At 44.4% G+C, this 22,820-nt stretch overlaps 2 protein-coding genes across 2 annotated transcripts in view; one reads left to right on the top strand and one right to left on the bottom strand.

Moving 5' to 3' along the window:
* LOC311109953 (lipopolysaccharide-responsive and beige-like anchor protein) overlaps positions 1–6,826 on the bottom strand; it is a gene marked incomplete at its 3' end in the record, with an annotated part of 160,036 nt that extends 153,210 nt beyond the window's left edge. The window contains exon 1 of the mRNA XM_084188470.1: positions 5,896–6,826. Within this exon, the coding sequence (XP_084044596.1) occupies positions 5,896–6,081 (186 nt within the window). The 5' untranslated portion in view covers positions 6,082–6,826. The remainder of the gene's footprint in view (positions 1–5,895) is intronic.
* Positions 6,827–18,027: 11,201 nt separating this feature from the next.
* Positions 18,028–22,810, top strand: LOC311109943 (small ribosomal subunit protein eS1). Its single transcript, XM_084188461.1, has 6 exons — positions 18,028–18,112; positions 18,948–19,051; positions 19,906–20,093; positions 20,761–20,969; positions 21,293–21,402; positions 22,645–22,810. Exons 1-6 carry the CDS (start codon positions 18,051–18,053, stop codon positions 22,770–22,772), a joined length of 801 nt encoding a protein of 266 aa, XP_084044587.1. The 5' UTR covers positions 18,028–18,050; the 3' UTR covers positions 22,773–22,810.
* The last annotated feature ends 10 nt before the right edge of the window (positions 22,811–22,820 follow it).

Below are 22,820 nucleotides of genomic sequence, written 5' to 3'. Positions count from 1 at the left end.
GCTGTAATTATGTTGCAGCTTCAGCAACATGGACAGCACGATAAACACTGTTGAAGTTCTGTAGTGGTCGCTGCAGCATGGAGGAGAGAGAGACAATGGGTGCTAGTCACACAGTCACTCGCTGTCCTTTTTTAACACTGCACAGCAAGTCTGAGCACAAACAAATCAATTGGGTCGGACTCTCTCTAGTCATTTGTGTGTCTTAATTATTTCATCAAAAAGTGCGCTTAAAGCATCAGACAAGCTCAGTGCATATAGTTGATTTGATTAAAACACATAGGATGTGTCTATATATGACACATCGATTGGTTGAAAGAACAGACGACTCTTGGTCGACCAAGATTTTTTTTTGTAGGGGACAGCCCTAATTCAGACCACAGAATGCTATGCTACCCATGATCCCATAATAATAATAATAATATTATGCCATTTAGCAGACGCTTTTATCCAAAGCGACTTACAGTCATGCGTGCATACATTTTTGTGTATGGGTGGTCCCGGGGATCGAACCCACTACCTTGGCGTTTCAAGCGCCGTGCTCTACCAGCTGAGCTACAGAGGACCACAGAGGACCATACAGAGGATCCCATGCACTGTCCTAAGTCTGGCTGGATATCCTATTCATTTGCGAGAGACTTGTTCGAGGACAAATTCATTTTCCCTTTGACCTAACAATGGGTGTGTGAGTCATCCGTGGAGCGACTGCAAATTAGCCACTTCTGGAGAGAAGAGGTTCAGGCCTCTATGATAAATCCAGCTGAAGGAGGGCGGTAGAGAGAGAGAGAGCGAGAGCGAGAGCGAGAGCGAGAGCGAGAGCGAGAGCGAGAGCGAGAGCGAGAGCGAGAGCGAGAGCGAGAGCGAGAGCGAGAGCGAGAGAGAGAGAGAGAGAGAGAGAGAGAGAGAGAGAGAGAGAGAGAGAGCGAGAGAGAGAGAGAGAGAGAGAGAGAGAGAGCGAGCGAGAGAGCGAGCACAAGGAGAGATCAGAAAGAAGAGCACAGAGCATGAAATGCAAAGTGCCATGTCTCAAAAACCTCAAATGTCATTGGCCATGCTAAACAAACAAGAGGGAATGGAGGGGAGACAGGTCGGGTACAAATGCATCAGTAGGCCCAGGGAATCAGGCTGCGTCCCAAATGGCACCCTATTCCCTATATAGTGCACTACTTTTGAACTAGGCCCGATATGGCTCTGGTCAAAAGTGATGTCGTATGTAGGGAATAGGGTGCCATTTGGGATGCACCCACAGCCTGAGAGATCCCCTCACTCTGGCACATTGGAGACCTGGCAGGTTGTCTCTACTGCTCATTTCTGTGTACCGCAATTATGTCTTCTCTCTGGATAAAGAAATGATCATGAATATGCACTTTATAATAGACATGTCGCTGGAGGGATAATATTTCTGGGTTTATCTCCCACTGTGCAGGCCAGCAGCACAAAGCTGAAAACAGAGCTCGGAAACACTAGGTTGCATAAAACTAGTACCACTGTGAAAGACAGAAAAAATGTTTGACACCCCCTTCCTCCTCCTCCAAAAAAAAAAGAATGGTTGGATTTCTATCCTTGGCATGACATTTGAAACAGCATTCTAAATGCTAAGGCCTTGTTCCAGCAGCCAGACTCTTACCCACTTTCCTCGCGGCTACCTGAGGGTGAGGGCTGACTGGCTGACTCCATGAGGGAGTTTAGTGTTCACGTGGGGAGGGAGGCAGGCAAGTGGGGAGGTTACAGTGCCGCACCACCCCTGTCCTTGCCAGCAGGTGTGAGGGAGCCTACTGCGATGACTGAGGATGAGCCTCAGCCTGTGTTTGTGTTTGTGTGTGTGTGTGTGTGTGTGTGTGAGAGACTCCATTGTGTTGCCACAGTGACAAAGCAGTTTTGCCAGTTCCTCCTCCCGTTCTAACTGCCACCCTTACCTGCTCTTTTTCCACTTAACCCTCCATGCTCTGCTTCAGCGACTCACTAGCCTCACTAGCCTATCCTCTTACTTCCTTATTAGTTTCATTCATTCCTAGACCTGAGCCTCAATGTAATTCATTTCACAACCCCTGTCTGCAGCCAACAGCCAATCAATGGGGAGGAGAGAGAGAGAGAGAGAGAGAGAGAGAGAGAGAGAGAGAGAGAGAGAGAGAGAGAAACAGAGAGACAAAAACAGCGACAGAGAGCTGTGTGAAAGACCTTGTGGAGGCACCTTGGAATAATATTGTGCAATTTGAGCAGACTATCCTGAAATATGACACACCTCTTTTAAACAAATTGAAATCATGACAGAGAGATTATATTAGGTAGGCCCTCTTCCCATATAATTATAGTCCAACAAGTAGGCACTTGTTGTGGGTTCGATTCCCACGGGGGGCCAGTATGAAAATGTATGCACTCACTAACTGTAAGTCGCTCTGGATAAGAGCGTCTGCTAAATGACTAAAATGTAAAAATGTAAAATGATTACACTCCCACTATAGGACTGTTACTAAAGTGTCACTAAGATGACACTTTGGTACCTATAGAGTACCACAGTATTAGTCATAATACCCATCAAATCTAGCGGTCAAACAGGGAAATGGTTCCAATCGTTTTTCCACCATTCATCTTTCCCATAGGGGATTTTAGAGACACTTCAAATGAGGGCTGTGTTTCGTGTAGGCATACCTTGGCGTGACGTTTTGATAACCGTGTAAATCTCTCTAGGACAAGGTGACTTTTATTACTATATTCGCCTGTATTTACCACACAAAAATAAAATGCTAATTAGCTGCTAATGTGGCTATCATAAAGAACTACAAATGCCATGATGATCTGGACGAGACTGCCGAATCAAGGCAAAGATAAGAATCTCTGGATGAACTATCTAATGTTTGCTATAGTAGTAATGAATAAATTGGCTATATTTCTTTAAATTGACAATTCTGTCAACTGTCTTGTCCAAGTTTTAAATTGACAATACCTGTTAGCAAAGGTGTCAGCTTGAGATGATGTGCAGAAGGTTGCAGGGATTTGTAGTTTTGCATGATGTTTACTATCATGCTAATTAGCATTTTTCGAATCTGAGAGTAAATAGAGCCGAATATATTGATACAAGTCACCTTGTCCGAGAGAGATTTACATGGTTATCAAAACGTCACGCCAGAGAAAGCCTACACAAAACACAGACCTTATTTACGACTCCATTTTGCTCCTCCCTTCCTATAGGCAGAAACTCAAAACAGGAAGTACCCGTGCTAAGGACTATTCAACGCTGGTCTGACCAATCGGAATCCACACATCAAGATTGTTTTGATCACGCGGACTGGGATATGTTCCGGGTATCTTGCGAAAATAATTTAGACCAATACACTGAAACGGTGACTGAGTTTATCAGGAACTGTATAGGTGATGTTGTGCCAACTGTGACTATTAAAACCTACCCTAACCAGAAACCGTGGATAGATGGCAGCATTCGCGCAAAACTGAAAGCGCGAACCACCGCATTTAACCATGGCAAGGTGACTGGGAATATGGCAGAATACAAACAGTGTAACTACTCACTCCGCAAGGCAATTAAACTGGCAAAACGTCAGTATAGAGACAAAGTGGAGTAGCAATTCAACGGCTCAGACACGAGACGTATGTGGCAGGGTCTACAGAAAATCACGGACTACAAAAGGAAAACCAGCCACATCGCCGACACTGACGTCTCACTTCCATACAAGCTTAACACCTTCTTCGCCCGCTTTGAGGATAACGACGTGGCCCACTACCAAGGACTGTGGCTTCTCCTTCTCTGTGGCCGACGTGAGTAAGACATTTAAGCATGTTAACCCCCGCAAGGCTGCCGGCCCAGACGGCATCCCTAGCCGCGTCCTCAGAGCATGCGCAGACCAGCTGGCTGGTGTGTTTACGGACATATTCAAATCTCTCCCTTTCCCAGTCTGCTGTTCCCACATGCTTCAATATGGCCACCATAGTTCCTGTACCCAAGAAAGCAAAGGTAACTGAACTAAATGACTATCGTCCCGTAGCACTCACCTCTGTCATCATGAAGTGCTTTGAGAGTCAAGGATCATATCACCTCTACCTTACCTGTCACCCTAGACCCACTTAAATTTGCTTACCGCCCCAATAGATCCACAGACAATGCAATCGCCATCACACTGCACACTGCCCTATCCCATCTGGACAAGAGGAATACCTATGTAAGAAAGCTGTTCATTCAACACCATAGTACCCTCCAAGCTCATCATTAAGCTCAAAGCCCTGTGCAGGTAGGAAACTCCCCTTCGCTGATCCTCAACACTGGGGCCCCACAAGGGTGCGTGCTCAGCCCCCTCCTGTACTCCCTGTTCACCCATGACTGCGTGGCCAAGCACACCTCCAACTCAATCATCAAGTTTGCAGACGACACAACAGTAGTAGGCTTGATTACCAACAATGACGAGACCGCCTACAGGGAGGTGGTGAGGGCTCTGGGAGTGTGGTGCCAGGAAAATAACCTCTCACTCAACATCAACAAAACAAAGGAGATTATCGTGGACTTCAGGAAACAGCAGAGGGCACACCCCCCTATCCACATCGACGGGACCACAGTGGAGAAGGTGGAGGCTTCAAGTTCCTTGGCGTACACATCACTGACAAACTGAAATGGTCCACCCACGCAGACAGTGTGGTGAAGAAGGTGCAACAGAGCCTCTTCAACCTCAAGAGGCTGAAGAAATTTGGCTTGGCACCTAAAACCCTCACAAACTTTTACAGATGCACAATTGAGAGCATCCTGTTGGGCTGTATCACCGCCTGGTACGGCAACTGCACCGCCCGCAACCGCAGGGCTCTCCAGAGTGTGGTGCGGTCTGCCGAACGCATTACCGGTGGCAAACTACCCGCCCTCCAAGACACCTACAGCACCCGATGTCACAGGAAGGCCAAATAGATCATTAAGGACATCAACCACCCGAGCCACTGCCTGCTCACCTCGCTATCATCCAGAAGGCGAGGTCAGTACAGGTGCATCAAAGCTGGGACCGAGAGAATGAAAAACAGCTTCTATCTCAAGGCTATCAGACTGTTAAATAGCCATCACTAGCACATTAGAGGCTGCTGCTGCCTATTGAAATCACTGGCCACTTTAAGAAATGGAACACTAGTCACTTTAATAATGTTTACATATCTTGCACTACTCATCTCATATGTATATACTGTATTCTATTCTATAATATTCTACTATCTTAGTCCATGCCGCTCTGTCATTGCTTGTCCATATATGTATACATTCTTAAATTCCATTCCTTACTAGATTTGTGTGTATTGGGTATATGTTGTCAAATTGTTAGATATTACTCGTTAGATATTACTGCACTATCGGAGATAGAAGCACAAGCATTTCGCTACACCCGCAATAACATCTGCTAAACATGTGTATGTGACAAATAAAATTTGATTTATTTTAAGTGTTTCTAAAAAATTAATGGTGGAAAAAACTATTGGAAACCATCATCCTGTATGAATAACATGAACAGTGATCATGCCTCACTGGTTGGTTACAAAGCTTTTCCAAGTAATGATTTGTAAAACCAATATAGCATTTCCATCACCATACAAATTCTACAAAGAAAACCGTTAGCCTACACATTTCTAATTACTAGGCTATAGCCTAGGTCCGCATAGCCTACTACTCTACTTACCTCATCATGGAAAGTAAATATTATGCACTCAGCTATTGGATCATATAGTAGGCTAGCTAATGAAGTAGCCTAGTCACAATATAGCCTTCATTATAAACATACATTGTGGCCAGGAGGTAGCCTAAGGTGTACCAGAAAGATAGAAAAGGCAGGTTGGTAGACAGAGCTACGTGTAACATGATCCTCTATGGACGGTTTCCAGGGACTATTTAGATTAGAGTGTGGCTTCCGATAATCAGCTTACCAGGTTGAAGACGGTCTCCACAATGTCCCGGTTGGAAACTTCCCCAACTTCCACCAGACCGGCGAGGACAGCGAATTTCATTTTGATTCCTCGGATAGGGATCCCAGGGTTGAGCGACACCGCTGCCGCTCCATCACCTTGCCCCGCTGGTCGCCCAGCACCACCAGGCGTCTCCTCGCTAGCCATTGCTACAGGAGGACAGGTGGCGTTAACAGGTAAGGCACCTGTTCACCTCCAAAGACGGTAATGGGATACAGTAAAGTCGGTGAAAGAAAAAAACGATGGTATCCTCTTTCCAGTTATGTCGACAGTCTGGAGGTAAACAACGAAAATATTTCCCTCCCCATTCAAAACAGTTCACAAAATAAGCCTTCGAGTCAACAACATATGTTTTGTAGTCCGCGAGAGGCACAGGCGCACGAGGGCTGGATTTCTAGTCGATGACACCGCGACATTGGAGTTGTCACTACGTTTCCATATAGAACTCCTCTCCCCCGGTCGGAAACTTGATAGGGAGGCGAATGAAATAATGCATCCAAAACTGTTCACTACAATGGACCGGCTTAATAAGATTGGTTCTACAGGCAAGTCGCAGAGACCTTGCCTTTCCTCCCGTTTGTCAAAATTTAAGAGGCACCTGCGACTTTCATTTCTTCACTAGTCCAGCCAGGCTACAGCAGAAGAACTTGCTATTGTCACAGCAGGCTTGACAGGTAGAGCGCTGTCATGAGCAAGAACTCATAAACGTGGCTCAAGTCCGGCAACAGCGCCAGTTGTGCTCGACAAGGGACAGCAGTCGTCCACTCGGTTCTTCCCTAAAAACCGCTAGACTTGTTCAAATTTCTGTGTTAACCCACTTACAGCGCTTTCTCTTCCTGATTTACCCCCTGCTACAGCTCGTCCGCGCCATGACAGTATTATACCAGTATTCTGCCAGCAGCACAAATGATGACGTCATGTTCGTATGGTAATGACGAAACCTTCAAAATAAAAGCCCGCTATTCAAAACATTGCAATGTGCATAACTCATTGAAAATATACGGCCTGCTGCTGGCTGAGTATTTACTGAGTATTTCCCACCCCACTTCAAATCAAATCAAATGCTATTTGTCACATGCGCCGAATACAACAGGTGTAGACCTTACAGTGAAATGTTTACTTACAAGCCCTTAACCAACAATACAGTTTTAAGAAAAAATAACTGTTAAGAAAGTGTTTACTAAATCAACTGAAGTAAACAATAAATCAATAAAATGAAAAATGAAAAAAAGAAGAAGATAGAAACATAACAAATAATTAAAGAGCAGCAATAAAATAACAGTACCGAGGCTATATACAAGGGTACCGGTACAGAGTCAATGTGCTGGGGCACAGGTTAGTGGAGGTAATTGAGGTAGAGGTAAAGTGACTATGCATAGATAATAAACAGAGAGAGTAGCAGCTGTTTATAGTTGGGGTAGCCATTTGGTTAGCTGTTCAGGAGTCTTATGGCTTGGGGGTAGAAGCTGTTAAGAAGCCTTTTGGACCTAGACTTAATGCTCCGGTACCGCCTGGTGTAGAGGTCCTGGATGGCAGGAAGCTTGGCCCCAGTGATGTACTGGGCCGCACGCACTACCCTCTGTAGTGCCTTGCGGTCAGAGGCTGAGCAGTTGCCATACCAGGCGGTGATGCAACCAGTCAGGATGCTCTCGATGGTGCAGCTGTTTACCCGCTGTATGGTAGCAGGGTGGAAGTATTTTCGTGGTAGCAGGGTGGAGATAACTTTTCTACCTGTCTCAGCTAAAGTGGTTATCTCTACAAGCCAATATGGACAGTCTATTACAGTGTACTGTATTGGGTGCTATGGAGGGAGTGGAGAACGAAGCGTTGTTGAATATGTATGACACAGTCCCCCTCCAAAACTAACCATATTCAGTTAGTAGAGACCCTACTCAGCAATTCCCACCCCACTTTAGCTGAGACAGGTAGAAAAGTTCTCCCTACAAGCCAATATGTATCCCATGTACAGTCTATTACCGTGTACTGCATTGGGGGCTATGGAGGGGGCGGAGTGAAAGCCAGCAGCAGGCCGTGCGACACAGTCCACCTCCAAAGCTAACCATTTGGTTAGAGATGTGACTGAGTATTTCCCAACGCAGTTTGTATGGAACAGGTAGTAATGTGTTTTCATTACAACCCAATAAGTACCGGTTGCCCAGCACAAGAGACCAATTTAAGTTTTGCAGACTCTATTGAGTAATTCCAATAACATATATTTGTATTTTATTAAAAGTGTATTTCTTTAAATATAGCCTACACAATAGCTTTCAACATTCCAGTATTTGTGTAAACTTTCTAAAGAAATGCTGGTATAAATAATACAATAAAATAGGTCAAATTATCAGTATTTTTTTTCAAAGGTAGTTGCAATCCTGTGAAAAACAGTTGCACTGCATTAGAGTGGAAAAAATCGATATTCCCAAAGTTTAGCAAGTCTTTGAAGGGGGACTCTTATTAATCCGCCATCGTGCTGCCAGCATAATATCCTGCTGCTAACAGAACGATAATTTCCTTCTGCTAACAGAACGGTAATGAGTGGAGCATGCGCACTGGGCGCCGAGTGGCTTCGCCAGGTTGTCTCAGGCGTTGATATAAATTAGCTCAATGATCTCATGTGTAGCCCAGGTGGATGGCGCTGTGGACTTGTTCATGCCAGGGACAGAGGGGAGACTTATAATGCAGGAAACGAGCAGGGCGTCACAAATATTCGGTTCCAAAGGAATAGAGTCCAGTGTACAATTTGCCTCATGTTGCAGCCGGTAGGCCTATAATGCAGAGACGTCTAAAGGAGAGGAAGATACTTGCTCAGGAGTTATCTGCTGCTGTGCACTCAAAGACATACCAGAGCTTTTGCATTATACACATTTCATATAAAAACTCAAAGGATTAGGCTGTAATAATGGTTGTCAATATAATGTTTATTTTTTCCTATTGGCAGACTTTAGGCATTATCTACCTACATTATGTAACCATGGTTACAGTTGTATAGAAGGGGAGACATATTTGTAAACATGTTTATATTGTTGTTAAAAATAAGACAAAATAATGTCCTGCTGTAAAAATAAATAAATAAGTGATATTCACATGAGATATGTAAATTGTGATGTTTCTCTCTGCAGTGCATGCAATGGAACATTGACAGATGTAATGCAACCAGAGGTGATAGAAACCAGACATTAAAGCGATGTGACAGCGATGCTTCTCTTGCCTCTTCCAGTCACTGACCCATGTTGCAAGAAAGGCATTTCACTGTACTTGTGCACGTGACATTAAAACTTGAAACTAGTGTAAGACGTTTATGAGACCAAATAAATACATTGTCAGATAGGTTTCTATTTCATTTAGCCTAGGTATATTGAATAGCCTATGTATGATTGAAATGTAATCAAGGATCAAATGCAACGTATTTGAACAATGATCGTTATTACATTATAAAGATGTGTGTCACCTCTCATCTCCTAGGAGGCTCTGATATAGGGTGACTTAAGTTGCTCAGTGGGATGGCTCCCAGTCCTAGGTTGCATCCCAAATGGCACCATATTCCCTATATAGTGCACTACTTTTGACCAGGACCCATAAGGCTCTTGTCAAAAGGAGTGCACTGTGTGGGGAATAGGGTGCCATTTGGGACGTAGTTCTAGTGCTGTTGCCAAGGATTCAGGCAGCGCCACAATTCTGTTGACCTCACAAGCAGTCCTTCTCCCTGGGGACACTGGGACACAAGGCAGTCAGTTGAGTTCCAGCACCAGACAGAGGTTGCGTCCCAAATGGCACCCTGTTCCTTTTAATGTGTGCTACATTTGACCAGAGCCCTATGGGGAATAGGAGGCTCTGATCAAAAGTAGTGCACTGTAAAGGGAATAGGGTGCCATTTGGGACGTAGTCAAAGTCAAGCTTGGTCTCTGTAGCAGTGACCTGAAATATAAGTGCTTACTACAGTGCAATGCTTTAATTTACATGCGGGCTATGTTGAGTGGGTTCAAGTCAAGACACTTTTGCACTGACTTACCTGAAGTAACCTACAAAATGAAAGTAAGAGAGAGTGTTGATATAGTAAGTTATATTTCATAGTGGGCTGTTGAACTTTAACAGATAATGAGACTGCAACCTTGATGGCGTAAATTAAATACACATTTAATTTACGCCATTTTCTTTTCTTGTTTTGTCTTTTGTGTTCCACAACGTGTTAATTAATTCAGCTATTCACACAGCTTTGTGCCAAAGTGCTGTCATCTTTTGATTTGATGAACATTCATTATATCCTTACAAATCAACACCTGAGGGAAAACATTTGAGAACCTTGCTGAACAAATAAAGGCTGCTAAAACCATACAGTACGAACACACATCCTCTTGACTGTTTTCTTTAAGAAATGTATTCTGCATGAAGCTTGGATTTACTTTGAACCCCACATGGGGCAGATTTGATCAGAATACTAAGCTGAGTGAAGGCTGTTGCATTATGATGACAAGAGGGAATTACACACGTCTCCCCAGAGACTACCCACTGGGCACAGATGTCAATTCAAGGTCTATTCCACTTTGGTTCAATGTAATTTTGTTGAAATGACGTGGGCAGGGCCGGCTTAATGCAGGGGTTTACTGGGCTGAAGCCCCTGGGCCCAGGCCCGTAGGGGGCCCAAGAAGCAGCAAAATATGTTTTCTTCATTTTTGATAAAAAATGCAAAAACATATATACATTTACATTTTAGTTATTTAGCAGACGCTCTTATCCAGAGCGACTTACAGGAGCAATTAGGGTTAAGTGCCTTGCTCAAGGGCACATCGACAGATTTTTCACCTAGTCGGCTCGGGGATTAGAACCAGCGACCTTTCGGTTACTGGCACTACGCTCTTAACCACTAAGCTACCTGCCGCCCCATACAGTATATATACAGTATATATTAGATATGTAGTATATATTTCTAATTTTTTTTACTGCAACTGCCAACCACAGGAGGATTCAGGAGCCCGCTCTCAATGAGTGTAGACAACCTGCTGCCGCTCTGCTTGTCACGACTTCGGCCGAGGCTGCCTCCCCTCCTTGTTCGGGCAGGCTTCGGTGTTCATCGTCACCGGCTTACTAACCACTGCCGCCCCAATCATCATCACAATTGTCTCATCTTGTCAATCACACACACCTGGTTCTAATCCCCTGATTAGTCTGTGTATAAGTGTTCCCTCTGCCCCCTTGTCCTTGTGGGTGATTGTTAATTCTGAGAGTATGTAGCTTGGTGGAGCTACTCATAACATTGTGTTGCCAGGGTAGATTTTCCCACTGTGCCTATGTATTATTGGATTCTGTTACAGTGTAATTGCCAGGGATGTTTGTTTCCCCTGTGCCTGTTTCATTGATCGCTATTGGAGCGCATTTGTGTGTCAACGAAGGAATAAACTCTGTATTCGGTGATTACCCTCCTGCACCTGACTCCTTTCACCACACTCACCACACCGCTAATCATCAGATGGGGGGAGGAGACGAGGTATGGGGCCCACGTGGGTAACTGGGGGGCCTGCCTTGATTGGGTAACTGATCAATAAAAAACTGCATAATAAATAAATGTGACTGGCCAAGAGGCAAAAAAACAACAACAAAAAAACAATTATGTTATTTTTTTATCCAACCACAGGAGCCCGCTCTCAATGGTCAAAATACCCCAGAGAGCATAATTTAGCCACAGAGGCTCAATAGTAAAAAAAAAAAACTTTTAAAAAGTGGATTAAATTGTATCAAAAGTGCATACAGGTAACTGCCAAAAATAAAGGAAACACCAACGTAAAGTGTCTTAAAAGGGTGTTGGGTCACCACGAGCTGCCAGAACAGATTCAATGCACCATGGCATAGATTCTACAAGTGGACCTAAACCATGCCAGGAAAATGCACCCCACACACCATAACATAAATGTTGTATCCCTCGTTTACTCAAGTGTTTCCTTTATTTTGGCAGTTACCGGTTGCCTACAGTCGGGAAGGCCACAATTTGGGCAGCATGCACGCCAAATATACAGCTTGTTGCGTTGTGGCCATATAAATATAATCCATAGAAGGGATTTGGAACCTCTTACCCTGGCAATTTGAGTGTTAAACTCATGGGTACACTAGGCTGCCAGTCCTGATTTAAATGGGAACTGCCATCTATGGATTATATTCCTATGGTTGGCTGGCTGTTTTCCTTTTGCACATTTCCAAATACAATCACGGGAAAAACGTAGTTTGGAAAGCAAACGCCTACCGCTGAAAAGAGAAGACTAATCTGTCTGTAGAACTAATAGAAGAAGAAAGAAATCCTCGGGCCTATGATTTCTTAATCCGGCCCTGGATGTGGAAACAACGTGATTCAACCAGTGTGTGCCTTTCTGAATAGGAGGCTGATTTTTAGCAGCATGCTACAGAAGGTAGGCAATATGGCAGGCAATCAAGATAACGTTTTTGGAGGCATGTTGTGAGAGAAGAGGATGCTGCACCTCTCTTGACTTGGATGTTGATTTCAACCAGGTGAGAAGGTCAAAACGTTTTCAGTGACAAGAGTAAGAACTTTTTGGGTGCCTGTTGATTTTAAAGCCAGGTGAGGGGTTCAAAACGTTTTTGAGTGACAAGATAAGAACTTAGTCCATGTTGGATGCTTGTTGAGCTTTAAAGACCCTCACTTCCATTCTCCTGATCAGGGATTATCCCTGACAAGGAGATGACAGGAATGTTATTAATTCTATTTAAATTAATCTTCACTAAGTGTTAGAATATGTCTCTAACACGCACATTCACAGACTCATCTACACCATGTATATGATGTATATATGCTGTACATATGAGGATTTGGCCGAATGTGGCCTCACCAACATTAGGAAATATGTGGAGCATTAAAGGGTACCTTTCAGATACTGTATACAATCTCAGAAAAAAAGGTGCTATCTAGAACCAAAAAGGGTTCTTCGACTGTCCCAATAAGAGAACCCTTTGAATAACCTTTTTTACTTCCATTTAGAACTATTTTGGGTTCCATGTAGAACCCTGTCCACAGAGGGTTCTACATGGGGACAGCCAAATAACCCTTTTGGAACCCTTTTGTCTAAGAGTGTAGAGACAATGTAGGGCTAGAATGAATTTATGTCCAAGTTTACATTGTCAACAGGCTCAGCCCATCTAGGCATCATCCCTAACCCTGTACTGACACCGTTGTATCAGTGTCCTAATAACGGGAGGAGGCAAGACACACCTACATGGAATGTTAATGGTTTGACTTTCAGGTTCAACCGGTTTTCTTCATTAAATGTTCACCTGTTGGTTCAATAATACAGCATGTTAGGACTGACTGTCACACAGTGTACTTGGCTGACTGAATAGAGTGTAGTTCAGTACAGAGTACTGAGTAATACACATGCATATATAGTTTAACATAATAACATGCATATAACATAACGTTTAACATAATAACATGCATATAACATATCGTTTAACATAAAAGCATATAGTTTAACATAATAACATGCATTACATTTACATTTCCATCATTTAGCAGACGCTATTATCCAGAGCAACTTACAAATTGGTGCATTCAACTTATGATAGCCAGTGGGACAACCACTTTTTTTTCTTTCTTTTTTTATGGGGGGTGGGGGAAGAAGGATTACTTTATACTATTCAAGGTATTCCTTAAAGAGGTAGGGTTTCAAGTGTCTCCGGAAGGTGGTCAGTGACTCCACTGTCCTGGCGTCGTGGGGGAGCTTGTTCCACCATTGGGGTGCCAGAGCAGCGAATAGCTTTGACTGGGCTGAGCGGGAACTGTGCTTCCGTAGAGGTAGGGGAGCTAGCAGGCCAGAGATGGATGAACGTAGTGCCCTCGTTTGGGTGTAGGGTCTGATCAGAGCCTGAAGGTAAGGAGGTGCCGTTCCCCTCACAGCTCCGTAGGCAAGCACCATGGTCTTGTAGTAGATGCGAGCCTCAACTGGAAGCCAGTGGAGTGTGCGGAGGAGCGGGGTGACGTGAGAGAACTTGGGAAGGTTGAACACCAGACGGGCTGCAGCGTTCTGGATAAGTTGTAGGGGTTTAATGGCACAGGCAGGGAGCCCAGCCAACAGCGAGTTGCAGTAATCCAGACGGGAGGTGACAAGTGCCTGGATTAGGACCTGTGCCGCTTTCTGTGTAAGGTAGGGTTGTACTCTGCGAATGTTATAGAGCATGAACCTGCAGGATCTGGTCACCGCTTTGATGTTAGCGGAGAACTACAGGGTGTTGTCCAGGGTCACGCCAAGGTTCTTTGCACTCTGGGAGGAGGACACAATGGCGTTGTCAACCGTGATGGCGAGATCATGGAGCGGGCAGTCCTTCCCCGGGAGGAAGAGCAGCTCCGTCTTGCCGAGGTTCAGCTTGAGGTGGTGATCCAACATCCACACTGATATGTCTGCCAGACATGCAGAGATGCGATTCGCCACCTGGTTATCAGGGGGAAAGGGGGAAAGGAGAAAATTAATTGTGTGTCGTCTGCGTAGCAATGATAGGAGAGACCATGTGAGGATATGACAGAGCCAAGTGACTTGGTGTATAGAGAGAATAGGAGAGGGCCTAGAACTGAGCCCTGGGGGACACCAGTGGTGAGAGCACGTGGTGCGGAGACAGATTCTCGCCACGCCACCTGGTAGGAGCGACCTGTCAGGTAGCACGCAATCCAAGAGTGAGCAGCGCCGGAGATGCCCAACTCGGAGAGGGTGGAGAGGAGGATCTGATGGTTCAACGTATCAAAGGGAGCGGATAGGTCTAGAAGGATAAGAGCAGAGGAGAGAGAGTTAGCTTTAGCAGTGCGGAGAGCCTCCGTGACACAGAGAAGTTGAATGACCAGTCCTGAAACCTGACTGGTTTGGATCAAGAAGGTAATTCTGAGAGAGATAGCAGGAGAGTTGGCTAGAGACGGCACGCTCATTAGTTTTGGAGAGAAAAGAAAGAAGGGATACTGGTCTGTAGTTGTTGACATCGGAGGGATCGAGTGTAGGTTTTTTGAGGAGGGGTGCAACTCTCGCTCTCTTGAAGACGGAAGGGACATGGCCAGCGGTCAAGGATGAGTTGATGAGCGAGGTAAGGTAAGGGAGAAGGTCTCCGGAAATGGTCTGGAGAAGAGAGGAGGGGATAGGGTCAAGCGGGCAGGTTGTTTGGCGGCCGGCCGTCACAAGTCACAAGATTTCATCTGGAGAGAGAGGGGAGAAAGAAGTCAAAGCATAGGGTAGGGCAGTGTGAGCAGGACCAGCGGTGTCATTTGACTTAATAAATGAGGATCGGATGTCGTCAACCTTCTTTTCAAAATGGTTGACGAAGTCATCCACAGAGAGGGAGGAGGGAGGGGGAGGAGGATTCAGCAGGGAGGAGAAGTTGGCAAAGAGCGTCCTAGGGTTAGAGGCAGAGGCTTGAAATTTAAAAAGAGGTAGAAAGTGGCTTTAGCAGCGGAAACAGAGGAAGAGAATGTAGAGAGGAGGGAGTGAAAAGATGACAGGTCTGCAGGGAGTCTATAGTTTAACATAATAACATGCATATAACATATAGTTGAACATAATAACATGCATATAACATATAGTTGAACATAATAACATATAGTTTAACATAATAACATGCATATAACATATCGTTTAACATAATAATATACAGTGCATTCGGAAAGTATTCAGACCCCTTGACTTTTTCCACATTACAGCCTTATTCTAAAACGATTAAATTGTTATTTACCTCATCAATCTACACACAATACCTCATAATGACAAAGCAAAAACAGGTTTTTAGATTTTTTGGCACATTTATAAAATAAAAAAACCCTGAAATATTACATTTGCATAAGTATTCAGACCCTTCACTAAGTACTTTGTTGAAGCACCTTTGCCAGCGATTACATCCTCGAGACTTCTTGGGTATGACGCTACAAGCTTGGCACACCTGTATTTGGGGAGTTTCTCCCATTCTTCTCTGCAGATCCTCTCAAGCTCTGTCAGGTTGGATGGGGAGTGTTGCTGCACAGCTATTTTCAGGTCTCTCCAGAGATGTTCGATCAGGTTCAAGTCCGGGCTCTGGCTGGGCCACTCAAGGACATTCAGAGACTTGTCCCGAAGCCAGTCTTGCGTTGTCTTGGCTGTGTGCTTAGGGTCGTTGTCCTGTTGGAAGGTAAACCTTCGCCCCAGTCGGAGGTCCTGAGCGCTCTGGAGCAGGTTTTCATCAAGGATCTCTCTGTACTTTGCTCCGTTCATCTTTCCCTCGATCCTGACTTGTCTCCCAGTTCCTGCTGCTGAAAAACATCCCCACAGCATGATGCTGCCACCACCATGCTTCACCGTAGGGATGGTGCCAGGTTTCCTCCAGACGTGACACTTGGAATTCAGGCCAAAGAGTTCAATCTTGGTTTCATCAGACCAGAGAATATTGTTTCTCATGGTCTGAGAGTCCTTTAGGTGCCTTTTGGCAAACTCCAAGTGGGCTGTCATGTGCCTTTTACTGAGGAGTGGCTTCCGTCTGGCCACTCTAACATAAAGGCCTGATTGGTGGAGTGCTGCAGAGATGGTTGTCCTTCTGGAAGATTCTCCCATCTCCACAGAGGAACTCTGGAACTCTGTCAGAGTTACCATAAGGTTCTTGGTCACCTCCCTGACCAAGGCCCTTCTCCTACGATTGCTCAGTTTGGCCGGGTGGCCAGCTCTAGGAAGACTTTTGGTGGTTCCAAACTTCTTCCATTTAAGAATGATGGAGGCCACTGTGTTCTTGGGTCCTTCAATGCTGCAGAAATGTTTTGTTACCCTTCCCCAGATCTGTGCCTCGACACAATCCTGTCTCGGAGCTCTATGGACAATTCCTTCGACCTCATGGCTTGGTCTTTGCTCTGACATGCACTGTCAACTGTGGGACCTTATATAGACAGGTGTGTCTTTCCAAATCATGTCCAATTAATTGAATTTACCACAGGTGGACTCCAATCAAGTTGTAGAAACACCTCAAGGATGATCAATGGAAACAGGATGCACCTGAGCTCAATTTGAAGTCTCATAGCAAAGGGTCTGAATACAGTTTTTTATTTGTAATACATTTGCAAAAATTTCTAAAAACCTGTTTTCGCTTTGTCATGATGGGGTATTGTGTGTAGATTGATGAGGATTATTATTATTTTTTAATCAATTTTAGAATAATGCTGTAACGTAACAACATTTAGAAAAAGGGAAGGGGTCTGAATACTTTCAGAATGCACTGTACATGTGAATAGTTAAGTCAGTGTTTCCCAAAAGCCACGGGATGCGTGTTTTTTTTTTTTTTTCCCCTAGCACTACACATCTGATTCAAATAATCAACTCATCATTAAGCTTTGATTATTTTAATAATCAGTGTAGTGCTAGGGCAAAAACCAAAACCTGCACCCCCTATTTTCGCGTAATTCAGGTGAATAGTCTTTCCTTCATCATGAATATGTGAGTGAATATTTCTGTTGAAGTTATTTCAGTTATTATGGGTCTGCTCATATGACTGCTCATTTCTCCACAGACAGCGACAGTAAGTTGAATTTTGTGAATTTATGAAAGTGTTGGTGCATCACATTTCACTGTCACAGCTGATTTAGTAAAAACGAGTGGCTGATCTCGTATCTATTTTATACTCAGTTACATGTTTATGCATATATTCATTCATTCTGGAACATACATTTATATTATTATAAATAATATATGAATTATAGAATATTATTATTTATTTATTTGCAGCCTTTCATACAAACCACAAAATATGCGTCAGACTGAATGTCAATCATTCATGTAAGTGTATGAACTGAGCTATCTGTCAATGTGGGTGTGTTAATTTGTTTATTTGTATCTGCATTATCTCTTGCAAAGTGGATACAGTAGGATCAGGATAGAAATAACAATATTGTAGCATAACAATACTATATCATTCAATGTAGCAAACACTTCCTGCATTTGTCAAATGTTGTTACAACGTATCAAAGAAAGGACTGCGATATCACGCTAGGCCAGTAGATGACGACAACGTGTTAGTTTTGAGGTCTCAACATATCGCGAGTCGCGAGATGTGAGAAATCTCAGCTCGGGTCTCTTTAACACTCGCGATAATTCCTATTTCCTTCTCTTTCACTCCCTGTAGCCAACATGGCAGTCGGCAAGAATAAGAGGCTGACCAAAGGCGGCAAAAAAGGTGCCAAAAAGAAGATGTAAGTAATGCAATTCATCCATTAAATCATGCAATACACACTATCGAGTTCAGGTTTGTGACTTTCAATTTGAAAATGTGAAGGATGAAGTAGATTTTGACTGGATGCCCTTAGGCCGGTCACCGTTGCTAATCTGCTAGGCTCACCGCGCAGTCTGTGTTCATTAGATGACAAGAGTTTGTGCATAAGCGACACTGAACTGTTATGTTAGAGACGGTCAAAGTAATTCCACAGGCTGCATATAGTGAAGCATTTATATAAATGTGCCGAAATGCACAAATTGCCTGTAATCTAGAAACATCGGCTGTGTAGCAAGCTGCGTAACTTCATGTAGTTACGGTGGCTAACAAGATGGCAGACGTCCACGTTATGTTCATGTATGGCTAACGTTAGCTAGCTGAAGTGTTTTCTACGAAATGGTGTGGTCAAACAAATTAATGAATTGTAGCCAAGCCAGCCAGGGCTACATGTGCGTGGTGCCAACCCTTCAGTCGTTAGCGAGAAAGGGCTCACTTGTCAGATGAGATGTGAGCTTCTGCTATTTAGTCAGCCAGTTACCTGGGCCCTACATTAATAGCTAGCTATGCTATCCCAGTCATGTTTTATTGATTATCCAGGTGCCCGTTGAATTTCCATGTTTGATTGTACTGGAAGTTGACGTTCATACCAATGCCAGAATCATTGTCAAATACTATCTTAGCTAGGTAGCCCTTTGGTTTCACCTAAACAATACTGTAACCTTAGTTTATTCAGTTAGCTACATAGGCCTGTCGTCAAAGCAACTAAACACATTAACAGAACTGATATTGACCACCCTACTTTCTCTATCCCCCAGTGTCGACCCATTCTCCAAGAAGGACTGGTATGATGTCAAGGCACCCGCAATGTTCAACATCCGCAACATTGGCAAGACATTGGTCTCCAGGACTCAGGGAACCAGTAAGTTTGCTTTTCCTACATACAAATGGAGCAACACATGGTTCAGTGGTGATGGCTACCAGTTTGAAGACTAGCATGGAACAAACTAACTGTAGACAGAACCACATGGTTCTGTGGAGTTATAGCGTAGTTTGGAAACTGGGAGTTGACTAAAGTGATGTGACTGGAATGCTAACTTTTAACCTTTTACTGTAACCAGCTAGCTAGGTAGCCTAATTCAACTAGCTATGGGACACAACTTCGGGAGTCTATATATTGGTTGGACTCCCTGAGTTGTGCATCGTTCTGGTGTATGGTGACTGATGATAACCCTACCACAGCGGGCTGGCATTAGACCACACATTTCATGCAAGACTTCCTACCACAAAATCTACCACTTTACATAGCAGGAATATGGTGCTGTTCGGACAAAAGTTGGATTCGGACGTTTATTTAATAGTGAAGAACACATTTCACTCTACTTCTGGTAAGTAGAGTTCCTAGAGATTATACATATGCGTGTGTTAGGATGTCTTTTTGTGATGCTGGCTATATTGTGATTGGGTTATATTCTGTCAGCATACACCAGAACGATTCACAACTCGGGGAGTCCAACTATTACACTCCTGAAGATGTCAGTTAAATTCAACATGGGTTTGTTGGTCAGTAATGTCCCTTTTTTAGTTTTTCCGCTTTTAAAATTGTCTCATCTTGTCCGTTTTGTTTGTACCGTACTTAACACAATGTGAATGCATGATGACAAATTGTTTCGGCCCAATGATGGTCACTGATAAAGATATCTGCTGTTCCCTGCCTTGGTCTCCATTCCCCTCACTGTGTCCCACATCAACTAACCCAACTGTTTGTTCTACTAGGAATCGCCTCCGATGGTCTGAAGGGACGTGTGTTCGAGGTGAGCCTTGCTGACCTGCAGAACGATGAGGTGGCCTTCCGCAAGTTCAAGCTGATCTCAGAAGACGTGCAGGGCAAGAACTGCCTGACTAACTTCCACGGCATGGACCTGACCCGTGACAAGATGTGCTCCATGGTCAAGAAGTGGCAGGTGAGGATGGAGCACAGCTGGATTTGTGGAGATTGCATTATAGTTTTGATGATATGCATTTATAATCACAATACCAAATGTATGGATATGGGTCATACTGTCATTAAAGGTGCAATATGTAGAAATCACTCTGCCATTTCCCGGTTGCTAAAATTCTAATCGTTTCAGTTTGTGACGAAACAACCAGTCATTTTGTAGAGAATCATTGTACCATCTAAACTGCTGTGAAATCTTTTCCATAACCAAAAATCAGGTGTTTGAAGCTGGTGTACAAAAGTAAAGAATGCAAAACTTAACAGGAAGCATAGGAGAAAAAAACCCTCATATAGAACAGATCTACCGCTTCTTATTGTTGCTTTAAATGAGAATGGGAGCGATAACTCACATTTCTATGTGACTTTGGTCGGGTCGGCCAAAAAGTGACATATTGCAACTTTATGCTGAAAGGCGCTGCCTTTCCGCCATAGTTTGTTTCTCAGAACATGTGGAATGTGAACCACAATTTCAACATTGTACCCTAATACTGTCACACCACAAAGTGATATACCATTATGGGTCATCTCAACACTGAATTAACCTCTGCCCTGTAATGTTATTGATCACATGTTGGGCCCAATGTACCCAAAACTATATTAATTTACCTTTATCCTGCCCCCCCCACCGCCAGACCATGATTGAGGCCCATGTGGACGTGAAGACCACCGACGGCTACCTCCTGCGTCTGTTCTGCGTTGGCTTCACAAAGAAGCGCACCAACCAGATCAGGAAGACGTCGTACGCCCAGCATCAGCAGGTCCGTCAGATCAGGAAGAAGATGATGGAGATCATGACCCGTGAGGTCCAGACTAACGACCTGAAGGAAGTCGTCAACAAGCTGTAAGGATGCTCTTCCTCCTGATGCTGGTTGGGCACTCTGTTGGGAAGATGTGGTCCATGTGAAATGCATCATGGAGAGCATGTATGGACATGCATATTAGTTGGCCATTTGATGAAGCAAATTATTTATTGCAACAAAATTGTTGCAAGTTCGGAACACTTTTACTGCATCTGAAATTGTGGACAGTTAAGTTTCAATGTCTGAATAAGTTGAATGGCTTTCAATGAAGGTAGCCAGTAAATTTAACTAGAGCTCTCAGCCTGTCAGTCAGTAGCCAAGCCAGGTTTTCTGTTACTGATTCACTTTTCCCTTTGTTCTCTAGGATCCCTGACTCTGTTGGCAAGGACATTGAGAAGGCCTGCCAGTCCATCTACCCCCTTCACGATGTCTACGTCAGGAAGGTTAAGATGCTGAAGAAGCCCAAGTTTGAGTGTAAGTCACCTTTAACCTCAAACCTATCCTGCCCCTTGAGGCGTTGCAGTCCGACTGAACGTGTCGAGCCTGTGTCATAAGGGGCGGAGAGTGAAAGGGTTATGTCTACGCCGAGGACCTAGAACGGTGGGTACTTGGAGTGATCATAGCTCCGACAGATGGCACAATACTAGACAATGGATTGTGTAAAATAAAGACTTCGGGGTCTTTGTCATAAACTTACCATGCATTAGAAGGACCTCCAAAAATACAACCTTAACCTAAAATACCCAGGGTTAATAAAGGTCCCCTTTAACATTGAGCTAGGTTTAATCATGACCACAGTAATGGCCCCCTCCCCAGCATCTGGCAGCAATCATATGGTATTCCAGCGAGATGACTCCACACTTGCTTCTGTGCGACATGATTGTATCCTAACATATGCTGTTATGGCTGTGTTTACATTTACATTTTAGTCATTTAGCAGACGCTCTTATCCAGAGCGACTTACAGGAGCAATTAGGGTTAAGTGCCTTGCTCAAGGGCACATTTACGTCATTTAGCAGACGCTCTTATCCAGAGCGACTCACAAATTGGTGCATTCACCCTATAGCCAGTGGGATAACCACTTTACTTTTTTTTTTTGGGGTGGGGGGGGGGGGGGGGGGGGGTAGAAGGATTACTTTATCCTATCCCGGGGTTTCAAATGTCTCCGGAAGGTGGTGAGTGACTCCGCTGTCCTGGCGTCGTGAGGGAGCTTGTTCCACCATTGGGGTGCCAGAGCAGCGAACAGTTTTGACTGGGCTGAGCGGGAACTATGCTTCCGCAGAGGAAGGGGAGCCAGCAGGCCAGAGGTGGATGAACGCAATGCCCTCGTTTGGGTGTAGGGACTGATCAGAGCCCGAAGGTACAGAGGTGCCGATCCCCCTCACTGCTCCATAGGCAAGCACCATGGTCTTGTAACGGATGCGAGCTTCAACTGGAAGCCAGTGTAGTGTGCGGAGGAGGGGGGTGACGTGAGAGAACTTGGGAAGGTTGAACACCAGACGGGCTGCGGCATTCTGGATGAGTTGTAAACTTTTACACAGGCAGCCCAATTCTGATATTTTGCCCAATTATTGGCATAAAGATCAGAATTAGGCTTTGTAAATGCAGCCTAGCATACTAATTTTTCCTAAGTGACTTATCCAATATGGTTTTCTCTAAACAGCCTGTTGAATTGTACTCTGGCATTGTGCTGAGATTATTCTTGTCTCCTTACAGTGGGCAAACTGATGGAGCTCCACGGTGAGGGTGGTGGCAGCAGTGCAGCCAAGCCCTCAGGGGACGACACCGGGGCGAAGGTTGATAGGGCCGACGGCTACGAGCCCCCCATCCAGGAGACCGTCTAAACACCCTCTGACAGATTTAATAAAAAATGTAAATGAGACTGCAAACTG

Source organism: Coregonus lavaretus, assembly GCF_964263955.1.
Source record: "Coregonus lavaretus genome assembly, contig: SUPER_35_unloc_1, whole genome shotgun sequence".
Classification (NCBI taxonomy): domain Eukaryota; kingdom Metazoa; phylum Chordata; class Actinopteri; order Salmoniformes; family Salmonidae; genus Coregonus; species Coregonus lavaretus.
The sequence above is the reverse complement of the archived record's forward strand: the minus strand, read 5'-3'. Positions and strand labels throughout refer to the sequence as shown.